This window comes from Camelus ferus, chromosome 4 (assembly GCF_009834535.1).
Source record: "Camelus ferus isolate YT-003-E chromosome 4, BCGSAC_Cfer_1.0, whole genome shotgun sequence".
In the NCBI taxonomy this organism is placed as follows: Eukaryota; Metazoa; Chordata; class Mammalia; order Artiodactyla; family Camelidae; genus Camelus; species Camelus ferus.
Genome location: NC_045699.1, coordinates 56,802,470 through 56,830,003, shown reverse-complemented (window position 1 = coordinate 56,830,003; position 27,534 = coordinate 56,802,470). Strand labels below are relative to the sequence as shown.

Sequence of the window (27,534 nt, the reverse complement as noted above, 5' to 3'; positions counted from 1 at the left end):
TAGAGCTGATATTCTGGCATTCTAATTTCCCTGTATTGTGAGATGACAGTGTTTACTTAGTAGCTGAGCATGCTCTATGCAGGATAAAGACAGGAAATTCTTACCTACACCAAACTGCCACAAATCAATCCCACTGCGTCTGGGATTTCTGGGAACAGTATAGTATGTAAAGGCACTAACACAGAGCCTAGCATGTAATAAGGGTCCAATATTAGACAGTTATCATCATCATGACCAATAGCCTTATAGATAGATTATAGTCATCCTGAATGTTTAATAAAAGCAAATAATTTATTCCCACTAGTAAAGAGAAAATGCTGAGGAAGTACTCTTTTTAACCTGTGACTTACTTTGGGAGATCTATTAGTACGGTTTATCAAGTCTTTGTTGGGTAAATCCTTCCAAGGCCTAAAAAATAAGAGTTTCCAAACATGAAACAGAGTCACAAAAGACTTACTGGGACGATAAAGTTGGTACTATGAGGAAAAGCCTCCTACTTATCTACAGAAAACCCTCGGCTTAATACTTACCAAATGAATGTACGGTCTCACCATCTCCTTAAGTTGTGTCTCTTTGTTTTCCCTAGAACAGCTTCCAGCCAAACACTGTACACTACAAACACTTCACAACTATTTGTTGCATCAAACTGAAGAGCCTATGTGTCTCTCTCTCTCCAACTACAGATGGCTACGTCACCATCAATTAAAATGTATTAAGTACCTTTGATATAGATGTTCAAAAACATGTTAAATAAAGTGTGGCACAGACATAAAATGGAATATTTTTCAGCCTTAACAATGAATGAAATTCTGATACATGCTACAACATGAATGAACCCTGAAAACATTACGCAATGTGCAATAAGCTAGACACAAAAGGACAAACACTGTATGATTCCACTTATGTGAGGTACCAAGAATCGGCAAATACACAGACACAAAAAAATAGAACTGAGGTTACCAGGGGCTAGAGGGAGGGGGGAATGGGGATTTATTACTTAATGGATAGAGTTTCTATTTGAGATGATGAAAAAGTCCTAGAAAAGGATTGTGGCGATGGCTGCACAACATTGTGAATATACTTGATGGTGCTGAACTGTATACTTAAAAATAGTTAAAATAGTCAATTTTATGTTATGTATATTTACCATAATAGAAAGAGAGCATCAACCCTTTACATTTTCATATCACTTGCTATTTTATTTGTTTTTTTTAAATAAATGTATAATGAATGAAGGTTGCAAAGAGCTGTAAGATAAAGACCCAACTTGTTGGCCTAATTTATGAAGGCCTCCATGATACAGGCCTGTGCTTTTTACTCCAGCTCCCTAGCCTCCTCTCTGACCTATTCCTGCTCTATGTTCTACACACAATGAACTTACATGAAATTACTTTCCTTGTACCTAAAGAATTTCCACTTGCCTCCAAGACTTTGCACGTGCTGTAGTCTAGAACTCTCTTCCTGTCCACTTTCCACGTGCAACTCCCACTTTACTAGGCTGCTCTGATTTCAGGTCTAGGCACAGATGCTACCTGCACAAAAGACAGTGCCCTGGGTCAGAAGCCCTTCCTGGGTGCTTCCACATAACAAGGGGGCATTCCTCTCTCCATACACATCACACTGAATGGTTCTTTGCCTCCTCAACTAGGCTGAAAGCCCCTTAGAGGCATCTTATTTACTGTTGTGTCCCCAGCACACAGCAAAGTGGCCCCCACTAAGATTTATTTGTGAATTCAGTAAGTGACTAAACAAATGATGTCATGCTTTGCCTTGACAGGCCCTGACTGCAAAAAGCCACTATTTTCTCAGGGTTCAAGTCCCAGAAAACCAGAAAGTAGTCCTATCCTTTCCTATACTACTTTTACCCTTACAGAAATCATCAAGGGCTGCGTAAACTGAACAGAAGAAAAGAAATCACCATAAGTGCCGTCACTAGTGCTTTGATTCCAGGCAACGGGGTATTTGAATTTTAGGTCTAAATTTTCCACAGACACCTCCCCCTTAGCTTCCAACATCAATAAGCACAAACTGGGCGCCTAGGCTTTGTAGGCGATTCTAAAAGAAACCATTGCTTCTGCCTTTGAGAGCTTAGAAATAATTTAATACCTAAAAGTAAAAGAGAAGAAGGACTGCATATTGACACAGTTTTCTAATGACCTACAGAAGCTACTCCCTGTTAAGGGCTGAACTCTGCCTCCCCAAATTCTTATATTGAAGTCCTAAGCCCCTAGGACCTCAGAATTTAATTATACTTGGAGATAGGGTCTTTAAGGAGATAATTAAGGTAAAATGAGGTCATATCAGCAGTCCCTAATCCAATATGACTAGTGTGCTTGTAAGGAGAAGAGATTAGGACATAGACACACACAGAGGGAAGACAATGTGAAGACACAGAGAGAAGATGCCGGCCACCAACAAGCCAAGGAGAGAGGGTTCAGAAGAAAACAACTCTGCCAACACCTAATCTTGGACTTCTAGCCTCTAGAACCATAAGAAAACACATTTCTGTTGTTTAAGCTGAACAGTCTGTAGCACCTTGTTATGGTAACCTTAGAAAACTAACACACCCCTCATTTTAACCAACTTCTACAACACAAGTAAGAATGCTTTCTTATTATTTCCCATTGCCTATTCATCACTGCTTTAACTAAACTGATGTTTTATTTTTAATCTAGCTTTCTCAAAGTCTGCTGCATGGGCAAAGGAAGTTAACAGAGAATTTTGAGGTAGTAAGCCCGTTAAGGAAGACTCCATGATAATTTACCTGCCTTGAAATTCGGAGCCAAACTTTGAACCTTGAGGCAATAAAGAGTGAGGCTTGGTGAAGGTAAATTCTGATAAATGATGATGGGCAAGTCTCCTGGCCTGGAAGCAGGAATCTGCGATGTTTACAAGGGTGAGCACTGGGAGTCTGTCTGAAAGACCAGACCAGAAGAAAACACGTAACATGTCAAAAGGGAGCCAAAGAAACAATTCAAAGATCTTGTAAGGAAGGAGACAGGGCTGGCTAACTCACCTTCAGCATTCAGAGGAGACTTGCAGGAGGAGCCCAGAATTCGAGGATGGCCCCTCTCAATCCGGAGAATAGTTGCCCAGCATTGTGGATGCTGACAAACAGCTAGGCCACAGGTAGTTTCGTCCCACTGGCTTTCATCTGGCAAGTCCATAGCTACAAGTAGTTCAGGACAAAAGCCAATCTTGCAGCTCTCTAGCCCTCTGGAGAAACATCACCACATAATTAGGGAGTATTATTATATATTAGCCATGGAGTCCAGATATTAATTTGGACTTCCACACAAAATATTTTTTAAACACCTTTATTGTGGTATGACTCTTGTACACTAAACTACACATATTTCAAATGTACAATTTGATGAATTTTGATAGATGTGTACACCAATGAAATGACCACCACAATCAAGAGAGCTAACATTTCTATCACTCCCCAAGAGGCAAGCACAAAATATTTCTATTGAACCACACAGATAAATCGTGGTCACAGGATAATTAAGAATTGGGTGAAAAAAATCTCAGCATAGAATGACAACAGTCTGGGTGCAGACTGATTTCAGAAGTTCTTCTAATTTAATTAATACCTGAGTGACCTGAGACTTAGCCAATTTGAGCTTCAGTTCCTCATCTGTAAAATGAGGATAAGCCTATTTCACAACAGGGTCATCATAAAATTTACTTAATGGATATTAAAAGGTCTGGCATATAGTTCAAAATAAATATTAGCATCCTTGCCTTTTCCTCTTCATTAATCATTAGGAAGGAGATGCCATCATCTCCAAAAAGCCTTATCAAATTACAACTAATGTACATGGGACTTAAGAATACGCAGATTTTCGAAAACTTAGGGGCTCCTGGAATCAATCCCCTACAGATACTGAGGGAAGTCACCGAAGTGCTTTAGATGGTTCAAACATCTGGAAGACGTGCTTCCCCTTTTAACACACTCCAGTTCTCATACAGGCAGCTAAAATACCCAACAGAAACGAATGGGTTTGCTCAAACAGCAAATCGGTCGACTCACAGTTGCATCAGAAGCCACTGGCTTTTCACTCACTGGCTATATGGTCTGGAGTAAGTGACTTCACTTTCCTCAGTCTCTTTCCTTACATAAAGTAGGGGATGGGGAAATTTTTCAGTAGGATTGTAGAAGCATTAAATGGGATAATGCACTTTTTGTATGATGTATAACAGGTGCTCAATAAATGTCATCCTTCTCTCTCTAGAAATGTTTTAGGCAATCACTACTACCTGATCCCTAATAACTTTTTAAGGTAAGTGGCCATTTCTTCTTTCTTTTACTCAACACATTTATTGACTACCAAATATGTGAGGGGATCTGTTAGGGGCATTGAGAACAAGAATGAACAAAGTAAGCCCCTGTTCTAAAGAGCTTATAATTTAAATCTAAGATAGCAAACTATTGGCCTGGGACTGCACCTGGCCTATGACTTGCTTTGTCTGGCCTTCACTTTTGAGCCATTATTTAAAAATGGAAATAGTCCATAACGTCCAGATTTCCGGCTTCTCTTAAATATCTAAGACAGGGGGCCCAATCCCAACTAGACAGCAACTGGCTGGAACAGAGAACCACCTGACAACTTCAAACCAAATATATTCTATCCAAATGGAGAGTTCCCCCACCAAACTCTATAACCTCTAGCCGAAACAGTTTCGGTTGCCATTTATCAACACATTTGCTGTTGCTTTTTTCATAATAAGGAAATATTTCTCTGTACTCATGTCTCTATCAAAAAACAGGGAAATTAAGGGTGACCTGAGACAGCAAGTTTCAAGAAAAAAAGCAGCATTTCTGCTCAGTAGAAGTAAGGACAATTTCTACGTATGAAATAATGAAAATGATACAACTTAAAAAGCCACTGCAAAACCATGCTGATGTTTTAGACTCGAAAAGATGCATGATGAACAATTCGAAGAACTGAAAAATAAATCCAACTTTAACAGGGTTTGTTTTTGAGTGCGAATGTTATTCTTACAACAGGCTGCTTACTGATCTTTTGTTACCTGACCAGCCCGAACTGAGCCCCGAGGTCCAGTCATACCCAACTCTGTCTGTGTCGCCATCCCTACCACTATACTGGCAAAGTGGTTCTCGTTAAAATTTTTTTAGGTAACAGTTATCCTTAATACCATTATTACAAAATTGGGAGGGGTGAAAAGATTAAGGGTGAACATCAGCACCTGCAGAGTTAAAAAAAAAAAGAATCCCCGCTTCGTTCCGGAACAGGGAAGAGAGAATCCGACCTCAGAGGGCTAAGAGGAACCGAAAACGGCAAGAAGTCCGAAGCCCACTGGGAAAAGCGCCGCACCTCAAGGCTGGGTGAGGAGGGCAAAGGGCCCCACCTCCCGTCGGAGGTGGCCCCGCCCCGCCGCTCAGTCCACGCCTTCGTGTCCCACGGTAGCCTCCAGGCTGCGCCGTCTCCAGGCAGCAGCGCAGAGCACTGTGGGGAAAGGACGGAAGCCCCAGTGAGCCATACTTAACTTGTTGAGAAATTTCCAGAAGTGGTGGTGGCGTGAAGCAGGGAAAGTAGCCTGAGAAGGGACGCCGGGTGCCGGTGGCGTCAGATGGAAGCCCCTTGGGGCAAAATCATAGCGGCGTGGAAAGTTCGGACGCACCGGCGACTGGAAGCGGAGGCGGGGCTGGAGGGGAGGAGCGAAGCTATGGCGCGCGGGGCACTGTGGGATACAGCGTGGGCTACGCGGAGCGGGACGGAAGCCTCGTTGGGTCAAACCGTGGCTACGCGGGAAGTCCGGACGCTGTAGCTGCCTGAAGAGGAGGCCGGAGGCGCGGGCCCCGGCGGTGGCAATGGCGGAGAGGCCCGAGGATCTAAACCTGCCCAATGCCGTCATCACCAGGATCATCAAGGAGGCGGTAAGCAGCTCCGGCTGACGGATGGGCTAGGGGCGGACGAGCGGGCAGGGGGAAACAGGCCCTGGGCCAGTAGCTTTGCTCACCCCCGCTCTTCTCACAGCTCCCTGACGGTGTCAACATCTCCAAGGAGGCCCGGAGCGCCATCTCCCGCGCCGCCAGCGTCTTCGTGCTGTACGCCACATCCTGGTGAGGCGGGCAGAGCTGGCCAGAGTTTAGCTGGGGTTGAGGCTTAAGGGAGGCGCAGAGACCCCCTGGTTCGGAGTTCGTGGAATGGAGCCCCCAAAATCCCAATAATTATGTTCTACCTCAATGGATGGGGGTTCACAGTCCTCATCCAGTTCCTACAAGCTGTGAAACGAAATAAAACAACAGAATAACTTTGTCTTAACTCTTGTACAGGAAAGGGAGGGACCCACCGTGTCACAAAAATGCATGCATCTAAGACGTAGGCTTACCCATTCCACCTCTGGATGCTCCTTTTCCCACCCACTCCATATGCCGCAAGAGGGGGTCTGACAGCCCTTAATCTTTCAGTGCCAATAACTTCGCGATGAAAGGGAAACGCAAGACACTGAATGCCAGTGATGTCCTCTCAGCCATGGAGGAGATGGAGTTTCAGCGGTTCATTACCCCGTTAAAAGAAGCTCTGGAAGGTAACTACCCTTTCATTTTCCTAACCAAGTAGATGTTCATCGTGTGTGACCTGCTTACCTGGCCCTGAGTCTTTATCAGCTTTGATCCCTTTGAGTCCAGTAAACAAGTATTGGATAGGACTTAGGTAGCATACCTCATATCTGTTTTCTGATGGCTGGGCAGGTTATTTTTCCTTCTGTGCCTCAACTTTTCCAGTTATGCAACAGAGTTAACTGCTGCAGTCTGGTTCAGCCTTGCCTCCTAACCCCCTCCTTCATCCTTACAGCATACAGGAGGGAGCAGAAAGGCAAGAAGGAAGCTTCAGAGCAAAAGAAGAAAGACAAAGACAAAAAAACAGACTCAGAAGAGCAAGACAAGAGCAGGGATGAGGACAATGATGAAGATGAGGAAAGGCTGGAAGAAGAAGAACAGAATGAAGAAGAGGAAGTAGACAACTGAAGAGGATGCAGAGACTGGCACCTTGGAAGGTACCACTTTGAAACGTGGTACACGTTTGTGTGAAGCTTTTTCCTGCTGGGCAGAGTAGTCTTAGGCAGAAGAGCCTGAGAAGAACGAAATAAAAACTGACTAGAATCATCATCAAAACCAGCACTTCCCAGACTCAGAGCATCTGAGTAGCAGAACCCTGTTTTGCTTAATCAGTCTGAAGGTTATGACTTTTTGGCAAGAGTGATTCTGAATGGCTAATTTAATTGGTCGATTTGTTCTCTCTTGTTTACTTACATATATAGTTAGGCAGTTTTTGACCCCTAGTTCCCTCCCACCCACCTGCCCCACCCCACACCACCCCCTAAAAAAGTAATAATAACTTCCATACTACCTACTGTGTTCCCAGATCACAGAGGCAGTCAAGGCTCAGGAAAAATTGGGGTTTTGATCATGGTCAGCCTGTTTGTACAGTATTTGGCAATACTAGCTTATTACAAGTGATCAGATGGCTTAGCTTTAGGAAACTACTAAAAGGGTGTTGGAGAACAATGAAATCTGTTCTGTTGTCTCTTCACTTGGCAGTAACATTAATTGAATTTTGGTTTCTACACACTCATTTGGCTTGGAGCTCTTCTATATTGCCTATAGGCATGTAACCTGCTTGGGTGGCTACATTCTGGGCACATAATGCTTTTAAATCAGCAGTGTAGAGTAGAATGAGTCAAGCCAGGGTGTGCCAGTGTCTTACTCTTACAAAACAGATCGGTTAGTCTTAAATGCACCTCACTGCCTGCCATTGTACAGCTTCAGGATTTGCCATCACCTCCTGGAAGGTATAAAATTCCAGGCTTTCTCTTCTTGTACTCCATCTCTCAGACCTGTGACTATGGCTTTTCATTCCTTCAATTCATGACAGGTTCCAAACTTTATTTCTTCTAGGCACAGCTTTGTCCCTCTGTGCTTCTTACCTCCTGTCTCTGTTAAGCCTCTCCTCTGCTCCCCATTCCCACTTTCTGTCCTTTTTCTCACTTCTTGCTGTCCACAAACTTTGATGACCTGTTTAATATCCCAAAGTATAGGTTTCTCCAATTCCCTAGTTCTAATCTCATCTTTTTAAAAAATGATTTTGTAAACCTCTGAACCATAAGGGAAATCTGATGGTGCTCAAGAATCTTAATTCCTCCCCCAAAACCATCCTCTTTAACTGCTTCTGAAGTATCTCTGTTGACCTTTCTTCCTTTTCTTCTCTTTCCATTTGGTGCTTCAAGCACTTTTTTGTTTGTCTCTAAGTAGAGTGCTCGGAGGTTGACAGGTAGTGAAGTGTAGTTTGACACTGTTAATTTGATAAATGGATACAGTGAAAAGTTTGTGATAAATGAGTGAAGAATATTGAGAAAATTATAATGCTTTGTATAAATAAAGAACATTCTTGTTAAAAGTGAAGACTCCCATTTCATCCTGCTTGTTTATAAGTGTGCTTTTGAGGAGGACCCACTGATGATGCTCTATATAGTTTTTGGGTTTGCAGACTGGACCAGACCCTTGTAAATATGGGATCCTGCATCATCTTGGATGACCAGCAGATGCTGCTCGTCAACAGGAAAGGGTGCTACTCTTCAACCACAGTGACAGCCCTCCATGGCTGCAATGGGCACCCTGTACATAAAAGATGCTCAACAACTCCAAACACTGACTGAGTCCCTGCTGTGTGTCCAGCACTGTTCTAAATGCTTTCAAGTATTAACTCAAACCTTAAGGAACGCTGCTGCTTCGCCATGATTTCAGCTATAACACTATATTACCTCAAATCTACATAGCTTTTCAAATCATATTTCACAGATATACAACCTCAACAGGCATTAGACCCAGTGGCTTTTTTTTTTTCACAGCAGAAACAGCATTCCTTTATTTTTTCCACCTCTCAAAGTTATATTTGAATGAAAGCCAAAGTTATTCAATATATTTGTTTCTTATTTCTCCCTTGAAATTTATATTGATGATAAAACAGATACAGTGTCACAGTACTGTCTCTGGGAAAATAGCATACACTGATGAGCCCTTCATAATTGGTTATTATACAATTAATTTTTTTCAAGTATAATGAACTTCAGTTTTTTCATCTCTAATTTGGCAGTATTAATACCTAGGAGAAAGGGGAGTTTTAAAAGATAACAAAATTCTACACAGTGCCATGTACACAAGGCTTTGGGGTTTTGTTTTGGTTTTGGGTTTTTTTTTTTTTTTCTCTTCTGTACACATTTTCATTTCCCTTTGAATTAACAGAACAGCTTCAGAACTGGAAAGAATCCTCATTTTTATAAGGAGCACTGAGATTCTTTGAAAGAATCAATATAACATAATCTTGTCTATGATAAATTTGTTCTCTTTCATAATAGGAGAATGTAAAGTGGACACATATACAGCGTAACATTTGCACTCTGTAATTAAAGACTAATCTCTGGCTTCTAGTAGACATCATAGGCAGTGTAAAGTATTTGATTGTTTTTGGAGCAGAAGAACATTAAGGAATATTGAAATAGTTCAAGTTTAATTCCAGTTTATTCATTCTATATTTATTCATTTCTAATTGTATCTAATTTTGTAAAAAATGTATTGAAGTAATATCTATAACATGTTTCATATAATGTGTACAACATTATATTTCTATTTCTGTATTACCCTGTAACATGCTCACTACCAAAAATTTAGCTTCCATCCATCGCCATACTGCTGATCCCCTTTACCAATTTTTCCTTCCCCTCACCCCTTCCCCTCTGGTAACCACTACTTTGTTCTCTGTAGGTTTGGTTTGGTTTGTTCATTTATTTTGGTTTTTGTTTTTTATACTCCACATACAAGTGAAATCATACAGTATTTGTCTTTCTCCATAGGACTTATGTCACTTAGCATAATACCCTCAAGGTCCATCCATGTTGTCATGGAAGGCAAGATTTCATCCTTTTATAGCTGAGTAGTAGTCCATTGTGTGTGTCTGTATGTGCGTGTGTATATATATACCACACCCTGTTTATCCATTCATCTGGTGGTGGGCATTTAGGTTGTTTCTATATCTTGGCTATTATAAATAATGCCACAATGAACATAGGGGTACATATATGTAGAAACAGATCATTTTTTAACTCCCATGGGCACCACTTAGCTAAGCCCTCAAGTTCCATCTGGACTTGTATGGCTTCCTTTGAGCTCAGTTTCCTGCCTCATCTCTGCTTCCCCTAGCTTCCTCTGTGTACTGCTTGCCAAGTGGCTCTTCCTAGAATGTTGCTATGCTGCAGTGCCTTGCTGCTTTTTATTAAATCAAATCTATTCCTAGACCTGTTACTCAAAGGCTGCTTAAGGAGGGCTCACCTTACCTTCTATTGTAATCTTCTACCCCACATAAGTCTTCAGTCAAGAATGAATCCCCCCCAGCAATCCCACTCCTGAGCATATATATTCTGAGGGAACTCTAATATGAAAAGATACATACATCCCAATGTTCACAGTAGCACTGTTTACAGTAGCCAAGACATGTAAATAACCTAAATGTCCATCAACAGATGAATGAGTGAAGTAGTTGTAGTATATTTATACAATGAAATACTACTCAGCCATAAAACAGAATAAAATAATGCTATTTGCAGCAGCACGGATGGACCTAGAGACCGCCATTCTAAATGAAGTAAGCCAGAAAGAGAAAGAAAAATAGCATATGCTATTACTGATATGTGGAATCTTAAAAAAAAAAAAAAAGGGCACAAATGAACTTATTTACAAAACAGAAACAGACTCACAGACTTAGAAAATAAACTTATGGTTACAAGGGAGGAAAAGGAGTGGGAAAGGATAAATTGGGAGTTTGGGATTAACAGATACTAACTGTTATATATAAAATAGACAAATAAGTTTATACTGTATAGTATAACTATAGTCAATATCTTATAGTAACCTATAATGAAAAACAATATGAAAAGGAATATATGTATGTATATGTATGACTGAAACATGATGCTGTACACAAGAAATTGACACAACATTGTAAACTGACTATACTTCAATTTTTAAAAATGGAAAAAAATGAATCCCCCAAAGAATTCTTCTTCCACATGACTTTAGTTCTCACCAAATTTTGATTACCTAAGAAAAATGTTTCCTGAGAGTTGGAACTATAAGTTAAAACTACAGAATTCAAGGACTGGGAAGAATGTTTGAGGTCATCCACTGGTTTTTCTCAGCCACACCTCTATCATCCTTGTAGTAGGATCTGGATTTTGAAGTTTCTCTACTAGGCTAGGGTAATGTTTCTCATCTGTTTCTCATCTCTCCTCTTCATGCCTAGAGATTGTGATCTGGGTTCGGAGGATGGGAGGATTATCATCCTTACCGATGCAAAATTACTTTTGCAGCCTAATCTCCTGTTCTCACAGACAAGAAATTGAGGCTCATCAGAGAGAACTGACTTGCCCAAGATCTTACCACTAATTTATGAAAGCTGGGATTCTGATCCAGTGGCCCATAGCCTGGCTGCTGCTGCTCCTTCCTTTTTTTTTTTGAACAATTTTAGATTTACAGAAAAGTAGCAAAGAGTGCAGAGAGTTTGCATATAACCATCACACAATTTCCCCTCATGTCAACATCTTACATAACCATGGTACAATTGTCAAAACTAAAAAACCAAACAAACAAACAAACAAACAAACAAAAAAAACCAAACTATCGATTAAACACCAAACTATTGGTATCTCACCAGTTTTTCCACTAATGTGCTTTTTCTTTTCCAGGATCCAATCCAGAATATCACACTGCATTTGGTGAAGCAATTTTCTTTTTTAACTGATATAAAATTGACAGAACATAAAATTAACCATTTTAAAATAGGCAACTCAGTGGCATTTAGCACATTCACGACCACCACTTCTATCTAGTTCCAAAACATTTTCATCACCCCAAAATAAAACCCCATACCAGTCAGACAGTTACTCCCTCCCCATGCTTTCCTCCTCACATCCCCTGGCAACCACTAATCTCTAGTTCTTTTTATGCTCTTCACAAGCATTTAGCACAATGCCATGTAACTACCTGGGAGGTATTCATAATAGTTTGGTGGAGTTTGGATTTTATGGGGTTTTTTTTCTTTGTCTTAAGTAAAATATACCAAAAAGGGCAAATAAAAGCAGAGCTTGATAAATTTTCACACACTAAACACATCCATGAAACTCACATTGAGATCAATAAACAACATGACCAGCACCCTAAAAAAGAGCCTTTGGGCTCCCTTCCAGTCACTCCCTATCTCCCCAGTAGTAGTCGTCCTGACTTCTAGCACAGATTAATTCTGCCTGGGTTTGTACTTCACATAAACGAAATCATACAATATGTACTCTTGTGTCTGACTCCTTTTGCTCAACATTCTGTTCAAGATTTATTTGTATTATTGCATTCACAATATTTTTTATGGATAAGAGTGACAGATTAAGAGAAAATTATAGTTTAAAGGGGGGTGCAGGAAGTGGGAACACGTTTTTCAGTCAAAAATAAGAGAGACATAGGGAAAACAGATTACACCAAACAGTAACATTCTTAAATTTCCCCCCCTGTTTGAGATCTTAGAGGTAAACGGTCCTAATTAGTTATCAGTAAACTCAGAGATGGAACAGGTGTCACGAAAGAAATATTGGGCAGGGGATCTAAACTGGGGGGAAAAATAAACAATAATTACCCCTACGTGTTGAAGGAGTATGGTTAGCAGACATTGAAGAGAAAGCCCACTGTGACGGGGGAAATTAATCTTCCGGCGATTGTTTTTTCCAATCTATAAAATTCATAGTAACATAGTTATTGTCAAAATTAGATAAGTGAATGTGAAATGTATGGTACTGTCCCTGACTCATACACACAAAACACTACTTTCTTTCCACCACCTTTCATATTTGAACACAAATCAGAACTCCAGCAGCTGGGAACTAAGCAGTGTCTTATTTCCCTAGCATTAAGCCTCTGCCTCTTCGACTTGGAGAGGTATAAAACAGGTCTGGTGTACAAATTTTGAGAAATAAAATCTGACAATAAATGTCATACACCCATGTGCATCCTTCACAGTTCAGACTTGACTTTTCAGTAATCCCTCTCACCTTTATAAAGAAATTCCTTTGCTAGGTTATGGATCCCTACCCCTGTTTCACTCTTCGATCCTGCCAGTTCATCCAAGCCCCATAAGCCTCAGCAGATCCCTCCTGCCCTTGCACATACTCTGCCGCACCGCCCTCCTACCACCCGACTTTTGGTCAAATTTCTCATTGTACCCATCATAGATAGCGAGGTCGGATGCCCCTCTCAGACTTGGAGTCTTTCCAAAGTGCCCATGTCTTTCACATCACATCTCCCAAACTGTGCAACAGAGTAAGCCCTGAGTAATTACGCTGGAATAAATTTTCTCTGGAAACTTGGATGGCAGCCCGGTGCTGAACCCAACAACTTTAAAATGTTCAGATGGCAAAAACGGACTTAGCTATTGTGTTGGACATCATGGTGTTATTTTAATGTCCTTGACATGTAATTGTTCTTTCCACAAACAACCAGCGCCAAGTATGTGATAGGCTGGGAAGAGAAGGGCTGTGAAGAAAACCTTAGAGATGTTACCGCCTTCCCAGCCGGCTCTCACGCAGCACCCCTCCTGAACTGCTCTTGCGCCCCCAAGTGGGCTCCCTGGGGCCTTCCCCGGCACATGCGCGGACCCCGGCGAAGGGAGGGGCGGTCCCTTTCGGCACACTCGATTGGCCAGGCCTGCCGACGTGCGTGGGCGGGGCCGCGGCCGGAGCTGACCTGCCCTCAGGCAATGTGCCCGCAGGGGGCGTGGCCTGCAGGAGGTCTGGGGCGGGCTGTGAGGGGGTTGCTGCTTCCGGGGAAGCCGCCCCGCCCCCACGTGGGCCCCGGGGAGACTAAAGCGCGCGACTGCGGTGGCGGGAGCGGCGGCTCGGATTCCTTAGGGAGATAGGTGAGTAGGGGGCCGGACTCGGCGAGATGGCGGACTGGGAGGCGAGGACTGTGGCACCAAGAGCCTTGTGTCTCCAGATCCAGGTTGTGCTGTACGGCAGAAGTGCTCGCGGTGCACCCGGGGACGGAGTCACTGTGGGACCCCTAATTGGGGTCTTAGAGGTAGATTGTCCTACTGCGGCGGGGTCGGGATCTCTGCATGGCTGTAGCCCTGGGAGGCCCGGGTCTGGGCTCCCAGTCTCCTCTCTGGGGTCCATTTCCTTGGAGATCGCGGGGGCAGTCTCCATCAGTGCAGAGCCCGAGGTGCCTCGCAGGATGGGGGAGGGAGGTGCAAACAATAATAGCCACTCTGTGCTTGGCTTGTAAGTACATTACATGCATTGGCCCATTCAGTCTTACAACAGCCCATTGAGGTCCGTTTAAGTCCTTATTTACGAGATGAGGAAACTGAGGTCACACAGCTGGAAAGTTACAGAACCAGGATTTGAACCCACATCTACAGACTCCCAAACTCACAGGCTTAACCATCATGCTTCCAGCTGCTGCCAGGTCTAGGTTGCCCTTTTACCTCCTCCCTCCCCTACCCACATCACCCAGAGCTCTTCAGGAGCCCAACTCTGCTGAGAAGCAGCTTTGAAATCTGTACTTAAAGTTATCAAGGGGTAATGGTGGGCACTGAGGACTTCACTGCTGGATATCTGGATTCTAGCCCCAGATCTGCCACTGACCCCCCTATGTGATCTTGGACCAGAGTCTGCCCTTCTCGAGCTTAGTTTCCCTATCATTTCAATGATGTAATCAGACAACTTTAAGAACCCTCTTAATCAATATTCTAGGAGTTTGTGAAACTGGCAAATTCTCCTTACTGCTCCAAATGTCTAATCCCAGAGGAGACTGGGCTCTTCAAAGCCAAGTCAGGGCCTGGGTCTCATTCTTCTCTTTAATCCCTGTTTCTAGCACTGGGGCAGGCCCAGAGTGGATATTCAGGAAATGTGGGTTGAATAAACAGGCAGCCTATCGGTCCCTTTTTAGAACTACCTGACAGTCGCTATCCTGGGTGCTGCTGGGGCTTTGGATTTCTCAGCCCTGGCCACCTTCTACCTAGCTGGCCCTCCTGACTGCCTCCCCTGCTGGTGGCAGAGCCTGCCATAGCTGGCAGCAGCTCCTAGCCCGCTGTGCCAAAACCACAGCCTCTGGAATCCGGTGGTGCACAACATGGGGAGTAGGGGCAGGTTCTGGTCCTACAGCTCTTCTCAGCCCCTCCAGAATGTAGCTCTCAGGGCCCAACTTAGGTTACTCCCAAATTGAGAATGTTACCTTCACAGTCAATCTGAAAATTTTCTTATCCCTCAGTGTCTCCTCTTCCATGAAGTCATCCATCCTCGACTCCCAGAGACACAGGTCCCTCCCATATCACCTAGTCCACCCCTCTACTGTAGCATCTGTGTGGTGATTGTATCTCCTCCATCACATAAACTGCTGGAAGGCAGGGGCCCCACCTCAGATATCTTGGAACACTCTGTGGCCCATACTGGTTTGAGTGAAAGTTCTTCCTTCTGGGTGTGGTGCAGAAGACACAGCTGTGATGGCACACCAGGAGATCGACTTCCAGCTCCCTTCTACTCCTAACAGTAGTAGAAGTAGCTCCAGTTTTACTGTGTGGCTGCTTTTCCAGGCACGTCCCTCTTTCCTATCTCTGATCTTCTCTACAGCTTTGCGAGTTTGGTAGTATCATTCCTATTTTATGGATTATGAAATGAAGACTCTGTAACCTTGCCCATAGTCACACACACAGCACAGATCAGCCCTGGGACTGTTTGACCCTGAAACATTGTTCTTTCTGCTTTGCCTGATACAGCCTTCCAGTTAACTAACCTGTTCTGAATCCCATGATGGCTTGCCCTTGTCTTCAGTGTGGAGTAACAGGATTTAAGCTGTGGCTTCCAGGCTCCCTTGATTTGGGAGAAGTACCACTCCCCAGTATGCGAAAATCTTCCAATCTGTGAGGGACTTTTTACAAAGCAAAACTTCCACCTGGATTTGACTCTGCAAGGAGAGAAGCACCTCTGTTGCTCTGTTTTACTCCACAGATATTTATTAAGCACATGTTGTAACATAATGACTATGCATTGGTGCAGGTAACAGGGCACTTGAGGAGAAGCCAAGAGACCCAAGATCAAGCCTAGCTCTATACCTGAGTCATTGTGGATGTCAAACAGCTCCTGTTGCCTTTCTGTTCCCTTCTTTCCACATCAGAATGTAAGGGATTAAACAAGCTCGGTGATTTTTAACTTTTTAATTTTTTCAGCTCTCTTACCCATTTCTCAAATCTCACTGAATCCTAAAATTAAAAAAACAGATACAAGTGGACCGCCCTAGTAAGTCCCCCCTCTCACCACTCTCACCCTCCTCCCTTGACCCATACCCCCAAGCCCCTAGTCTCTGTGTGAATTGGACTGCAAGGCCCCTGGGCAGCCCTGCCCTGTTGCTTCCGATAAGCAGAAGGCATTTATTTGCTCCTCAGCCTTCTGAAGTAGATGCTGAGTTGAGGCTACTGGAATGCAGCTTTAGATTCCAGAAGCCAGGGGCCTGCTGCTACAAAGGTTGTTTTCTGGGAAAGGAGTCAGAGACATAAAAACCTAGCTTCAAAACATGATATGACTCTGCAGAATGACATTGAGCAAGTCACTTAACCTCTCTGAGCCTCTGTTTCCTTATCACTAAAATTAGAACAACTCCCAGCAATTAAATGAGATTTTATATATATATAAAGTACCTAGTGCAGTGCCTGGCACGTAACATTCACTCAGTATATTTTTCTCTGGTATCCTCCATCTCTCCAGCCCCAAGGCAGAGAGAGTATAGGTAGATAGCTGCCTACTGAATCAAGTGTTTTTCAATAGTGTTGGGTACATTAGGTAAAACCCTGCAGTCACTCTAACACAAACTCAAATTCTGGCTCAGTCACTAACTGGCTGCGTGATCTTGGGCAAGTGACTTAACCTAGGCTGGGCTAGACCTGAAAGCAGAATGTTGCACAGAATGGGCACTCAGGACTTTGTATCTGCTGGATGATTGCTCATATGGGGGTTGGGACATCTTTGGGGAGGCCTGGCTTGCCCCTGGGTCAGATGATGTGCTGGCCCAGGGGACTGGTGGTAGGGTGGAGCCCGTGTGGCTCCTGATAACCCCAAGCCTGCCCAGGAGGAGGATCAGACAAGATAGGCCCCTGAGCTGGCTGGGAGGGAGCCAAAGTGGCCTGGGAGACTGGGAGGTGGGAGATAGGAAGGCATCATCAATGTACTAAAGGACCCCCCCCCAACACCAGGCCCAGAGAGTGTACAGCCTCGGGTAAGTCCCTGCCTCTCTCTGGACTTGAGGTTCCATTCATAAAGGGAGAGATCTGTGGCTCTGTTTTTTTTCCCTTACTTGGCTATTAGGCACCTCCAAAAGGAAGTGTCTGAAATCGAGCTCTCCACCTCCTCTCCAAGCTTGGCTCCCCACCGCCCTCTTCCTGCCTGTCCCTGTCTCTGTTGCCCTCAGGGTCAAGCAAGCTAGAGCATCGGCCCCTAGAGACTGCCTCTTGGCCGCCTTTTGACGGCCCCTCCTTCTCCGCCCCTCTGAACCCACAGCCTCTGTCCTCTGCTTCTAGTCTGCTCTACTCAGGCTGCAAAAATTATCTTCCTAAAGCCAGGCTTTGACCAGGCCACTCCCCTGCCTCCTGCTCAGAAATCTTCCTAGTCCTCAGTCTGCCCTCCTTCCACCACCTCAGCCCCTCCCCTCCAAACATACACCCTCCATTGCCTCCAGTCCTCAGAACAGTCCACAGCCCAGCCTCTTTCCCCACCCTGGCCCCTTTCTTCCCTTCCTAAGGGAACGCTCTCGCCTTTCCCTTTGCCAAGCTGAACACCCGCATCCTGCAAAACCTAGTTCAAGTCTTATCTCCTTCCAACAAGCTTCTCCTGCCTCCTGACTCACATTGGAAGCCGTGGTTCATTCATAGTAGGCTCCACCTCTTCAAGATGCACTTGGTCAGCCCAACCTCCCAGGACTGCAGTGCCAACTCGATGAGAAATCATATGTGCGAGTGCCCAGCGTGGCCTGGCACATAGTAGGTACTCAAGAAACAAATGTTAATGCCCCAGTTTCCTCCAGTCTTACATCCCTTACTTGGAGTTTAGGGCACCTTGTACTTGTACTTCATGTAATTACCTGTTGACTGGGTGGCAGACAGCTGTGGGGGAGGCAAAAATGAACTAACTCTGGACCTTGCCCTGCAGAAGCTCTGCCTACTGAGACAAGACAAGCTAGGTCCACAGAGAACTGTTATGTAAGAGAGATTGTGATCTGGGCAAGAAGAGTTGCTGCAGTGCCAGAGGAAGGAGGGGCCGTCTGGGGGAGAACCCGGGAGGGTTTGGGGGTGGGGAGGTTGTGGGAAGACAGCCAGAAGGTGGCCAAGTGTGGCTGGTGTTTGAGGAGCAGCGGAAGGTCTCAGGCTGGAAAAGACAGCTTCCGTGGCTACTCCACAGGGGGTCTGTCTGTCTGTCTGTCTGTCTGTCGGGCAAGATGCTCTTTAATCCTCTTAGTGTCCTGCCCGACAAGAAGTCCGTGAACCAGGGGGTTAACAGTGCTTTTCTTTAGAGGTAGGATTACGGAAGAGTTTTCTCTTTGCTTATCTGTGCTTTTCTAAAAGTTCTGCCTTGCACATGACATTGTTCATGGAATAAACAAAGGTTAAGTAGTGGCTTGATCAGGGCTTCTCATACTAATTTCCAGTCCATCCCAGACTGATTCTTTGATAAAATACAGTGAATTTACTAGAGACATGTTGTTTTAAAAAAGAGAGACCATATAAAATACGAACCCAGATTTTATATTATTAAGAGTCAAATCGCTCTGAAATTCAGTTTCTGAACGCCTACTTTCCTTTGTCTACTTGGTGTAGACAGGCAGGGATTGGTGAACCATACGAGGAGTAGCACTGGGGCAGGGAGCAGGGGAGGCAGGAATCTGGAAGAGCCTGGGGGTATGTGACCATCTCCTGGTGCCAGGGGCCATGTCTCATGCACCTGCCATCACTCCCACAGAGTTGAGCACGCAGACCCCCCAGAAACCGTCCATTCCAACCAGCAGGCTGCCCTGTGCCCCCCTGCCCACCATGCAGCCCCAGTCAGTCCTGCACAGCGGCTACTTCCACCCACTGCTTCGGACCTGGCAGACAGCCGCCACCACCCTCAGTGCCTCCAACCTCATCTACCCCATCTTTGTCACGTGAGTCCCCAAGTGAGCCAGGTCTCTGGTCTGCAGGGGGTGGGTTGGGTCTGTGGGAGTGGGCAGGTGTCTGTGTGGTTGTGGGTGGTAAAGTGGGCTGCCAGCTGGGAGCTCAAGGTACTGGAAGTAGCCTACTGGGTTAAGGACAGCCATCTTAGGGAAAAAACAAACCTTGGAAGAAATAGTCCTTCCACTTGGAAAATAAAAATAACCCTTGACTGTCATCCTGAGTTTTTGCAATAGAGCAGAAGCTGAGAAGATGTTCTGTAGATTGTAAAGTGCTGTGTACATGTAAGAGGGGACAGTCATGACCATTCATAACAGCAACAGCTGACACTTAAACTGAGGACTTAACTGTGTCCCAGCTACTACTGTACTGTGCCAAGCACCTACGTATATTACCTCATTCACTCCTGACAGTATTCATATGAGAAAAATACGGAGATTATCCCTTAGAATGTCATCTCCACAAGGGCAGGGGTTTTTGTCTGTTTTGTTCACGGTTGTATCGCCAGAGCCTAGAACAGTACCTGGCACACAATAAGTGCTCAGTAAATAGTTGTCAAGAGAATGAATGAATCCACCCAGCATACAGATGAAGGGCCTGAGACTCAAAAAAAATTCCATTTGGCCAAGGTCACCCAGTCAGTAAGTGGCTGAGATAGCAAGCAAGGACCTTCTGACTTGAGAGTCCAAGTTCATAACCACTTGACTCCTTCCTCCGAGTACTGTTCTTATAGTACAGTTGCTTGTTGTCACTGCTATTCTTGTTGTTCCTATTATTATTTCAGGCCCTGGGCTTGGCCAGGCAGGGGAACCAGACCCGGGATCCCATCCTCCTCCCACCACCTCTACTTCCATATTCCTTCCCAGCTTCCCAAGCATCCCTCCTAGTCACCCCCTCACCACTGGCCCTTCCCACAGCTACCAATCCATAGCCCATCCCCCACTCTTGCAGGGATGTTCCTGATGATAAACAGCCTATCGCCAGCCTCCCAGGAGTGGCCAGGTAGGAGACCTGGAGGGGAGGGCAGGGTTATTTTGGAGGGAGCAATTTCACAGGTGGAGGTGCCAGGAAGCAGAAGCAGCCCCAGGAGGTAGACGATCCGGAGAGGACAACTTCAGTTCAGAAGGGTTTTCTCAGGGTCAGAGTTGTTTCACAACAGAAGAGGCAGCCTCGTACAGTAATGAGCTACCCACCACCAGAGGCATCATAGCAGAAGAAAGCTAAACCTCAGAAGGGAGTTCAAAAACAGAACCTTGAAAGGGCCTTCCACACCTGAATCCCATAGCTCTGCTATGTGGGGCCTCAGTTTTCCAGTCTATACTGTGGGGCTTGAGCCCTCCTGGTGCCTGTGCAATTTGGCTCTTAACAGAGGCACAGGCCAGAGGGGTGGGAGGGACCCTTGCCTGGGACCTGCCTCACTTTAGCCCCTCCACGCAGGTATGGTGTGAACCGGCTAGGAGAGATGCTGAAGCCCCTGGTGGAGGAGGGCCTGCGCTGTGTCCTGATCTTTGGTGTCCCCAGCAGAGTCCCCAAGGTGAAGAATCAGAGGAGGGGACCAGAGGGAAAGGGAAGGGGAGGACGGGTGAGGCTTAGCTGAATTTCCACACTGACCACACCCTCGCTCCGGCCTTGTGCTGGCCCTGGGGCCACCGGTGAATGGCCTTGGCCCTTGCCCTTCAAACACCAGCCATGTAGGGTCAGGAAGCTAAGGAGGGCCGTGGCTCCCTGAACGGGCAAGTCAGGTCCCCTCTGCAAAATGCGAACAGTCCTCACTGTGCCTCCTTGTCCAGGGACGGTGGTGGTGATAAAAGGAGGGCTGGGGCTGCGCTCTGATGGCTGGCCACGTGCCTCCCAACAGCTTCACGTGACCAACACACCACTTTGTCCACCCGCCACTAGGATGAGCGGGGCTCTGCAGCCGACTCTGAGGACTCCCCAACTATTGAGGCGATCCGTCTGTTGCGCAAGAACTTCCCCAGCCTCCTGGTGGCCTGTGATGTCTGCCTGTGCCCCTACACCTCCCACGGTCACTGCGGTGAGCTCCCTCCTTCCGCCAGCCCTGCCGTCCCCCTGAACTCCCACTGCAGTGGGGACGGGCCAAGGCCTGAGATGCTCCCCCAAACCCAGCCATCTGTCCCGCAGGGCTTCTGAGTGAGAATGGCTCATTCCAAGCCGAGGAGAGCCGCCAGCGGCTGGCGGAGGTGGCACTGGCCTATGCCAAGGCAGGTGAGTGAACCACCGTCAGGGATGTGCATCTCTGGGTCGGGGAGGTGGCAGAGCGAGTGGGATGGTCCCAGAGTTCTGAAGGCCACCCTCTGCCGTTCAGGGTGTCAGGTGATAGCCCCGTCGGACATGATGGATGGACGTGTGGAAGCCATCAAGGAGGCTCTGATGGCACATGGATTCGGCAACAGGGTAAGTGCAGGGAGAGACAAGGGGAGGTGAGAGAGCCTGGACCAGACTTGCACCTCTAGCTGTACCTGAGATGGGGAAATCAAAGCCTGGAGCTCCAATGGGGCTAGACACAGGCCTCTATTTCCAGCCTGGGTCCTTTCTCTCCCTGTCCTTCACCGTGGGACACCTGGAAAGGGCTGGCTGAGCCTCGACACCTACTGTCTCCCCGTAGGTATCAGTGATGAGCTATAGTGCCAAATTTGCTTCCTGTTTCTATGGACCTTTCCGGTGAGTGGGGACAGATAGGGTTCTGCCATTGAATCTATGGCCCGATAGCCCAAAGCTGGAGCCCACCCTGGTGCCTCTGCTTCCCAGGGACACGGCTCAGTCAAGCCCAGCTTTTGGAGATCGCCGCTGCTACCAACTGCCGCCCGGAGCGCGAGGTCTGGCCCTCCGCGCAGTGGTGAGTGACCAGAGCTTTAGCCCCACCCAGCCTGTCCCCCTCTCACCTCACCTCCCGGGCACTGCCCACACCATACCTCATACCTTAGGACCGGGATGTTCGGGAAGGAGCCGACATGCTTATGGTGAAGCCAGGAATCCCCTACCTGGACATCGTGCGGGAGGTAAAGAACAAGGTGAGCACAGGGCAGAGGCCACAGAGGGGAGATGACAGTGTGTCCACAGATTCTGGGACCTTGGATCGAGGGACTGCAGAATCCCAGAGTTGGAAGCGATCTGCCCCAGAACGGGAACCCTCCCTTCCCCCTCCCTGTCCCTGCCTGTGGCCCTGTGCACCAGGGCTTGCGGGAGTCTTGGAACAGCTCTGCTTTAATGGCTCAAGAATGGGCCAAGCTGCCAGTATCACGCTCAGGGTGTGGGGCTCAAGACGGTCACACATGGGGCAGGGAGGAAGGGACACTCCCTGAGGCACATCCACCTTCCACTTCAACTTGTCTGTCCCCACTGCTTCTCTGCAGCACCCTGAGCTCCCTCTTGCTGTGTACCACGTTTCTGGAGAGTTTGCCATGCTTTGGCACGGAGCCCAGGCTGGGGCGTTTGATCTCAAGGTTGCCGTGCTGGAGGTCATGACCGCCTTGCGCAGAGCAGGTAAGCAGGCAGGGGTGGGGTTTTCTGACATGTGCCACAGGGACCAACAAGCACTTTGCCCTAATAGGGAATCAAAGTCATGAGACAGCCTAAGGTCTTCTGCCTGGAAATACCAGTGATCTAAACAGACAGGTTGAGGAAGCGATGTGAAACTAGGGAACAGAATATGGAACAGTGAAGCAAGCGGAGTCCCCTGTTGCTTTTCGATTTTGAGACCTTGGACAAGCCACTCCAACCTCAGTGTCCTCGTCTCTAAACTAGGGATAAGATGGTTGTCAAGATGGTGAAATGAAGGGGAGGGTATAGCTCAGTGGTAGAGTGCCTGCCTAGCATGCAGAAGGTCCTGAGTTTGATCCCCAGTACCTCCATTAAAAAAGATAAGTAAACTAAAGTACCTAATTACCCCCCCAAAAAAAGATGAAATAAGATGATGCATGTAACTGGCATATGCTTATCACTCATAAATGGGAGATGGTTTTGTTGGTTAAGCACACAGCTTGAGGAGGAAACACAGCTTACAGTTTCCCCCACTGTGCGGTTTTATACATTGGCAAACTGAGGCCCAGTATAAAATGCCTTCCCCCCAGGTCACACAGGGTACAGGGCTCAGATTGACCGGAACTGAGCTCAGTCTTAGGCTGGGACACCCAGGGCTGTGCCTCTTTCACAGTAGCCTTCTTACCTCCCTGACCCTCGTCTCCCAGAAGGTATTCCCAGAGCTGATGCCTGGCCCCTCCCCGGCTTCCTGTTTCCCTCCCGACACAGGTGCCGACATCATCATCACCTACTACACGCCTCAGCTACTGCAGTGGCTGAAGGAGTGATGGAGAAAGTATGCAAGACCCAAGAACTAGAGCTTCTAAAATTCCCAGGTCTTGGAGAAGTGAAAACCAAAGTAAATGCTGCTTTTAGAACTGTGCGATCGTGCCCTCTTCCTGCTTACATGCTGGCAGGCACCCAGAAGCCCTGGGTGGTTGCTGCCAGCGTGCCAAATCTTCCCACTCGCAGCCACATCCTCACGGGCTCTCCTAAGCCTCCCCTTCTCTCCCCTGGGTCAGCCATGAGGCTCACCTCTGCCACCCCGGCTTCTTCCTCTGGCGTGGCCTCAGCTTGAAAGCCACCATGAGTCACAGGCATCGGCTTGGTGGGGCTTGGGAGAAGAGCTTGGCGCAATAAGGGAAAAGGAGGGCAGTTAGATCTTGGACCCTAAGAAGCTCTGGGAAGTTCAAAGCCTCTGGCAGCAGAGCTGGGCACACTGGGACCGAGGCCTAGATTGACATGCTGGGTTTAGGGTTCAGATTTGCTTTGATTCCTCTGGAAGGCAGTTCCCACATAGGCCAATGATTTCCAGGCTGCCTGAGATCTGTTTTACTCTGAGCCATAAACCCAGAGAAAAATTACTCATTAATGAGCAGAGAAGACTTATTCATTAACAGGCAGAAATGCTGCCTAAGGATCAGAATTCAGAAGCAGAGAGAGAGTTTGTGACTGTTGGAGATGCCACCACCAAAAAGGCTTTGAGTGAAGAGCTATTTTTTGAGATCATCTGCTCTGTGCCCAGGCACAGTGCTGGGTCCTGGGGATATAGCAGGACAGACCTCAGCTTGTCTGCATGGAATCAACACAAGGAGAACGGGGGGCGACAGACAACAAGAAAACAGACAAATAAAGCAGTTACAAGTCTAATAGTGCTTTGAGGGAAAGAAAGGATCTGAGACAGAGTAACAGATGTTGGGCCTTTCTTAAGAAGCCCTCCCTGAGGCTGAGGGACAAGGAAAGACCCTTCCGGAAAGCAGAGGGAAGCAGACGCCAGAAGCCCCGAGAATGACACAGTGTGCAGGACCCTGCGGTGGGAGGAGCTTGGCAGGGCTGCAGGGAGCAGGATGAGGAAGGCGAGGTGGGCGACAGGCCTGGAGGTTGGAAAGGTAGATCCTACACCTTTTAGGAGGCTTGGGTTTTACCTTGCATCTGATAGAGAGCTATCTGAAGGATTTTAACCAGGAGTTGTATGTGTTCCAATTTCCCACATTCTGCTGTTCTGAAAACACCGGAGGGGCAAGTCAGAAAAGGCCTGGGTGGGAGGCTGTTGCAGAGCCTCGGGAGCAATGACAGTGGCCTGGACCAGGGTGGTGGCAGTGGAGAGAAGGAAGCAGAATGTATTCAGGATACATTCTGGAGACACAATTAGCAGATTCTGCTGATGCTTTCACACTGGGGGAGAATGCAGGAGGGGATGGGAGGAAACGGGGTTGCCTTTGTGGTTGAACTGGTTGAGTGGTTTCAGTTTATTCTGAGGGTCACACAGTGTAATGTTTCCCCCTAATAAAACTAAGGAGGGGCCAGTTTGCAAATCCACTTGCCTGTCTGCAAAGTGACAGAATTCCAGCTCTCTAGCCAAAGCAAGATTAATTTGGATTTTAAAGCAGTACAACCTGTTTTAAAATTTAGAATTATTTGAGTCAGAGGCAGCTCTGCTCTGACTCCTGGTAGTCCTCCCCCAGGGCTGTGGCCAGCCTAACTGAAGACCTGATCTTATTCCTCAGCCTTTGGGAGGTAGCCAGCCAAAACTGGGACTTGAAGAGTCATCTGGAGGCCCAGAGCATTAATGGGAGATGAACCACTGGTGGGCCTCAGGACTTGGACCACACCAGAACCTCCTGCCACCTTAGTTTCTGGGCTTCCTGACCCCTGGTCCCTAAGCTCATTTCTGGTTAGTGTGGAAGGGAACATTCTTCAACACCATCCCACACTCATCATCACCAAGCAAATATAGGGCCTGGCTATGTTCTAGGCACAAGGAGATGGGAGACAGACACTGCCCTTTAGATACAAACAGTCCAGGAAGCAAACAACTTTGTGTATCCAGAGTCCCAAGGAGTCAGCATTGAGCACAACAATGATAAATCTTCCAGAAGAGAACCAAGAGACAGACATGTTACCAATGATATGGTAACAGGTGCTGTGAAGGTCACTAGGGCCTGACCTGGTTTGAAGGATCAGAAAAGGCTTCCCTGAGGTTCTGGCATTTAAACCTAGACCTGGAGAATGAGCAACCAAGCCAAGACAGGTTCAGGGAAGAGCCTTCCAGGGAGGGAGCCCCATGGCTAAAGTGAGCTGGAAGGTGGGTGTGACTGGCACTCAGAGAAGGGGTGGGGGAGGCCTGAACCAAGTGGAGAAAGACCAGAACCAAACCATGCAGGGGCTCAAGAGCCATGTTTAAGGAAGATGGAGAGCCTTTTCATTATTCCCAGAGAAAGGGAAGCCATTTGAAAGCCTTTAGCCAGGGGAATGACTCACTCTGATTTGCATTTTATAAAAGCATTTCTACAGCCCAGGGGCAGAGTACAGAAGAGAAGTGTGGCCTGGACTGAGTGGTGACATGGGATGGAGTAGGGAATTGATTTAGGAAGTAGATTAGATGTCAAGGATGACCTTGGCTTGAGCTCCTGGGTGGCTGAAAGGCTATTTACTGAGACAAGAAAGCTTGGAAGGGGGTCAGGATGGAAGGGGAATGCTAAATTTAGCTTGGGTTTGCAATGAGGAAGCTCTATCTAGAGAGTTTCTATTGACTCTCCCAAGGCTGGTCAACAAGTTTGTGGCAGAACAGGATAGCAAACCCCCATCACCGCAAACAGCAGAGCTGGAACTTGAACTCGCATAACCCAGCTCCAAGGCCTCGACCCTTACTCACTGTGCCATACCGCTTCCCGGTAAATGATAACAAAATTACTGGTGTAACATGATGCTGTTACTAGCTCCAGTAATAGGGCAGACCAAGAGGCTGAGCTGCCTTCAGGCATCATGGTCCTAGTGAGCGGCATTCTCTGGAGTCAGGACTTGTCACCTGAGGTACCAGCCTTCTCTCTGCTCCAGCCCCTCCTATGTTTTGTCTCTAAAGGCAATAAGGGCCAGGCAGGCAGCTGGAGGGGTTTGGATAATCCTGGGGGATCTGGTTCCTCCACAGTTCCCATCTCCTGTTGGGTGCCCTGCTCTTGCTAGTTGTAATTCTATCCTTGGGCAGAGAACTCAGCCTTCACAATCAGCAAGGCATATTATTCTCAGATCTAGCATCTGGTGAGCACTAAGGGCCCCTCTCAACAAGATTTGATTTTCTTCTTTCCCTCTTAGATGTCCAGCTTAGACCCTAATTTGTCTTCTTCCTAAAGGCCACAACAAATAGCCAACACATTCCATCATCCGCACCTTTTGCTTTACTAAAATCCCTAAAACTACAACCTCAGTGGGCATATGGTTGCAGGTCCCAAAAAACAACAGGCATTTTAACCAGCCACTGGATTACCAATTTCCTAACTAGGGAAGGGGGAATCTGGACCTGTTCCATGCTCCATATGGACTCTCAATTCCACATATTAGGGCCCATGACCTGCAGCACCCCACAGTCTGCACTGTTCTGGGTACTCCTGGTTACAAGTGACAGAAACCCAATTCAATAGCAAAAAAAGGAAATAACTGGTTTTCACAGCTGGATTGTGATAAGGTCAAGTGTGGCTGGATTTAGGGTCAAAGATTCTCACAGAGACCTCTGTCCCTTCCCAGCTCTCATGTAGGTTTGCCTTGGCTTTATTCTAGGGTGGGATTTTGCCACTTGACAGCAACATGACCCTTAGACAATTATAAATCCTTAAGATACATAATTCCAGAGAAGGGCAGATAATTACTATCCCATTATTCACATATTAAATCTATAGAGGTTTCTGATTGGCCCTGCTCAGGTCACATGACCAGCCTCTTGGTTCGGTCATTGTAAACAACA

At 46.6% G+C, this 27,534-nt stretch overlaps 3 protein-coding genes across 16 annotated transcripts in view; 2 read left to right on the top strand and 1 right to left on the bottom strand.

Moving 5' to 3' along the window:
- Positions 1–5,645, bottom strand: part of C4H9orf43 (chromosome 4 C9orf43 homolog) — a 28,112-nt gene extending 22,467 nt beyond the window's left edge. For 7 of the 11 annotated variants that reach the window (XR_004319420.1, XR_004319424.1, XR_004319423.1 and 4 more), the window contains exons 1-3: positions 3,017–5,469; positions 2,765–2,915; positions 351–408 (exon numbers count right to left, since the gene is read on the bottom strand). Coding sequence is in view for 1 of the 11 variants with exons in the window: in XM_032478223.1 (XP_032334114.1) it covers positions 351–408; positions 2,765–2,915; positions 3,017–3,167 (360 nt within the window). In the remaining 10 variants the exon portion in view is untranslated. The other 4 variants (XR_004319422.1, XR_004319429.1, XR_004319421.1 and 1 more) reach the window with 4 other exon arrangements.
- A 4-nt stretch (positions 5,646–5,649) lies between these two features.
- Positions 5,650–8,426, top strand: POLE3 (DNA polymerase epsilon 3, accessory subunit). The gene is made up of 4 exons (XM_006195017.3): positions 5,650–5,905; positions 6,006–6,091; positions 6,440–6,558; positions 6,825–8,426. The coding sequence occupies exons 1-4, from the start codon at positions 5,840–5,842 to the stop codon at positions 6,995–6,997; spliced, it is 444 nt and encodes a 147-aa protein (XP_006195079.2). The 5' UTR covers positions 5,650–5,839; the 3' UTR covers positions 6,998–8,426.
- Positions 8,427–13,830: 5,404 nt separating this feature from the next.
- On the top strand, positions 13,831–23,680 carry ALAD (aminolevulinate dehydratase). Of its 4 annotated transcripts, XM_014568001.2 has the most exons (13): positions 13,857–13,979; positions 14,057–14,140; positions 19,066–19,249; positions 20,208–20,258; positions 20,694–20,790; positions 21,156–21,291; positions 21,399–21,482; positions 21,583–21,671; positions 21,883–21,938; positions 22,026–22,113; positions 22,202–22,288; positions 22,631–22,760; positions 23,526–23,680. In XM_014568001.2, exons 3-13 carry the CDS (start codon positions 19,137–19,139, stop codon positions 23,582–23,584), a joined length of 990 nt encoding a protein of 329 aa, XP_014423487.2. In that variant the 5' UTR covers positions 13,857–13,979; positions 14,057–14,140; positions 19,066–19,136; the 3' UTR covers positions 23,585–23,680. The 4 variants fall into 4 exon arrangements, with proteins under 4 accessions (XP_006195077.2, XP_014423489.2, XP_014423487.2 ...); XM_006195015.3 differs by lacking the exon at positions 14,057–14,140 and having other exon boundaries at positions 13,831–13,979; XM_014568002.2 differs by lacking the exons at positions 13,857–13,979; positions 14,057–14,140 and adding an exon at positions 17,212–17,329.
- Positions 23,681–27,534: the final 3,854 nt, after the last annotated feature.

Coding starts and splice junctions, on each gene's coding strand:
- ALAD (XM_006195015.3), top strand. CDS start 19,137: ATGCAGCCCCAGTCAGTCCTGCACAGCGGCTACTTCCACCCACTGCTT. Junction 21,939..22,025: donor TGTTTCTATGGACCTTTCCG/GTGAGTGGGGAC, acceptor TCTGCTTCCCAG/GGACACGGCTCAGTCAAGCC. Junction 22,114..22,201: donor GTCTGGCCCTCCGCGCAGTG/GTGAGTGACCAG, acceptor CTCATACCTTAG/GACCGGGATGTTCGGGAAGG.
- POLE3 (XM_006195017.3), top strand. CDS start 5,840: ATGGCGGAGAGGCCCGAGGATCTAAACCTGCCCAATGCCGTCATCACC. Junction 6,092..6,439: donor GTGCTGTACGCCACATCCTG/GTGAGGCGGGCA, acceptor TTAATCTTTCAG/TGCCAATAACTTCGCGATGA. Junction 6,559..6,824: donor GTTAAAAGAAGCTCTGGAAG/GTAACTACCCTT, acceptor TCATCCTTACAG/CATACAGGAGGGAGCAGAAA.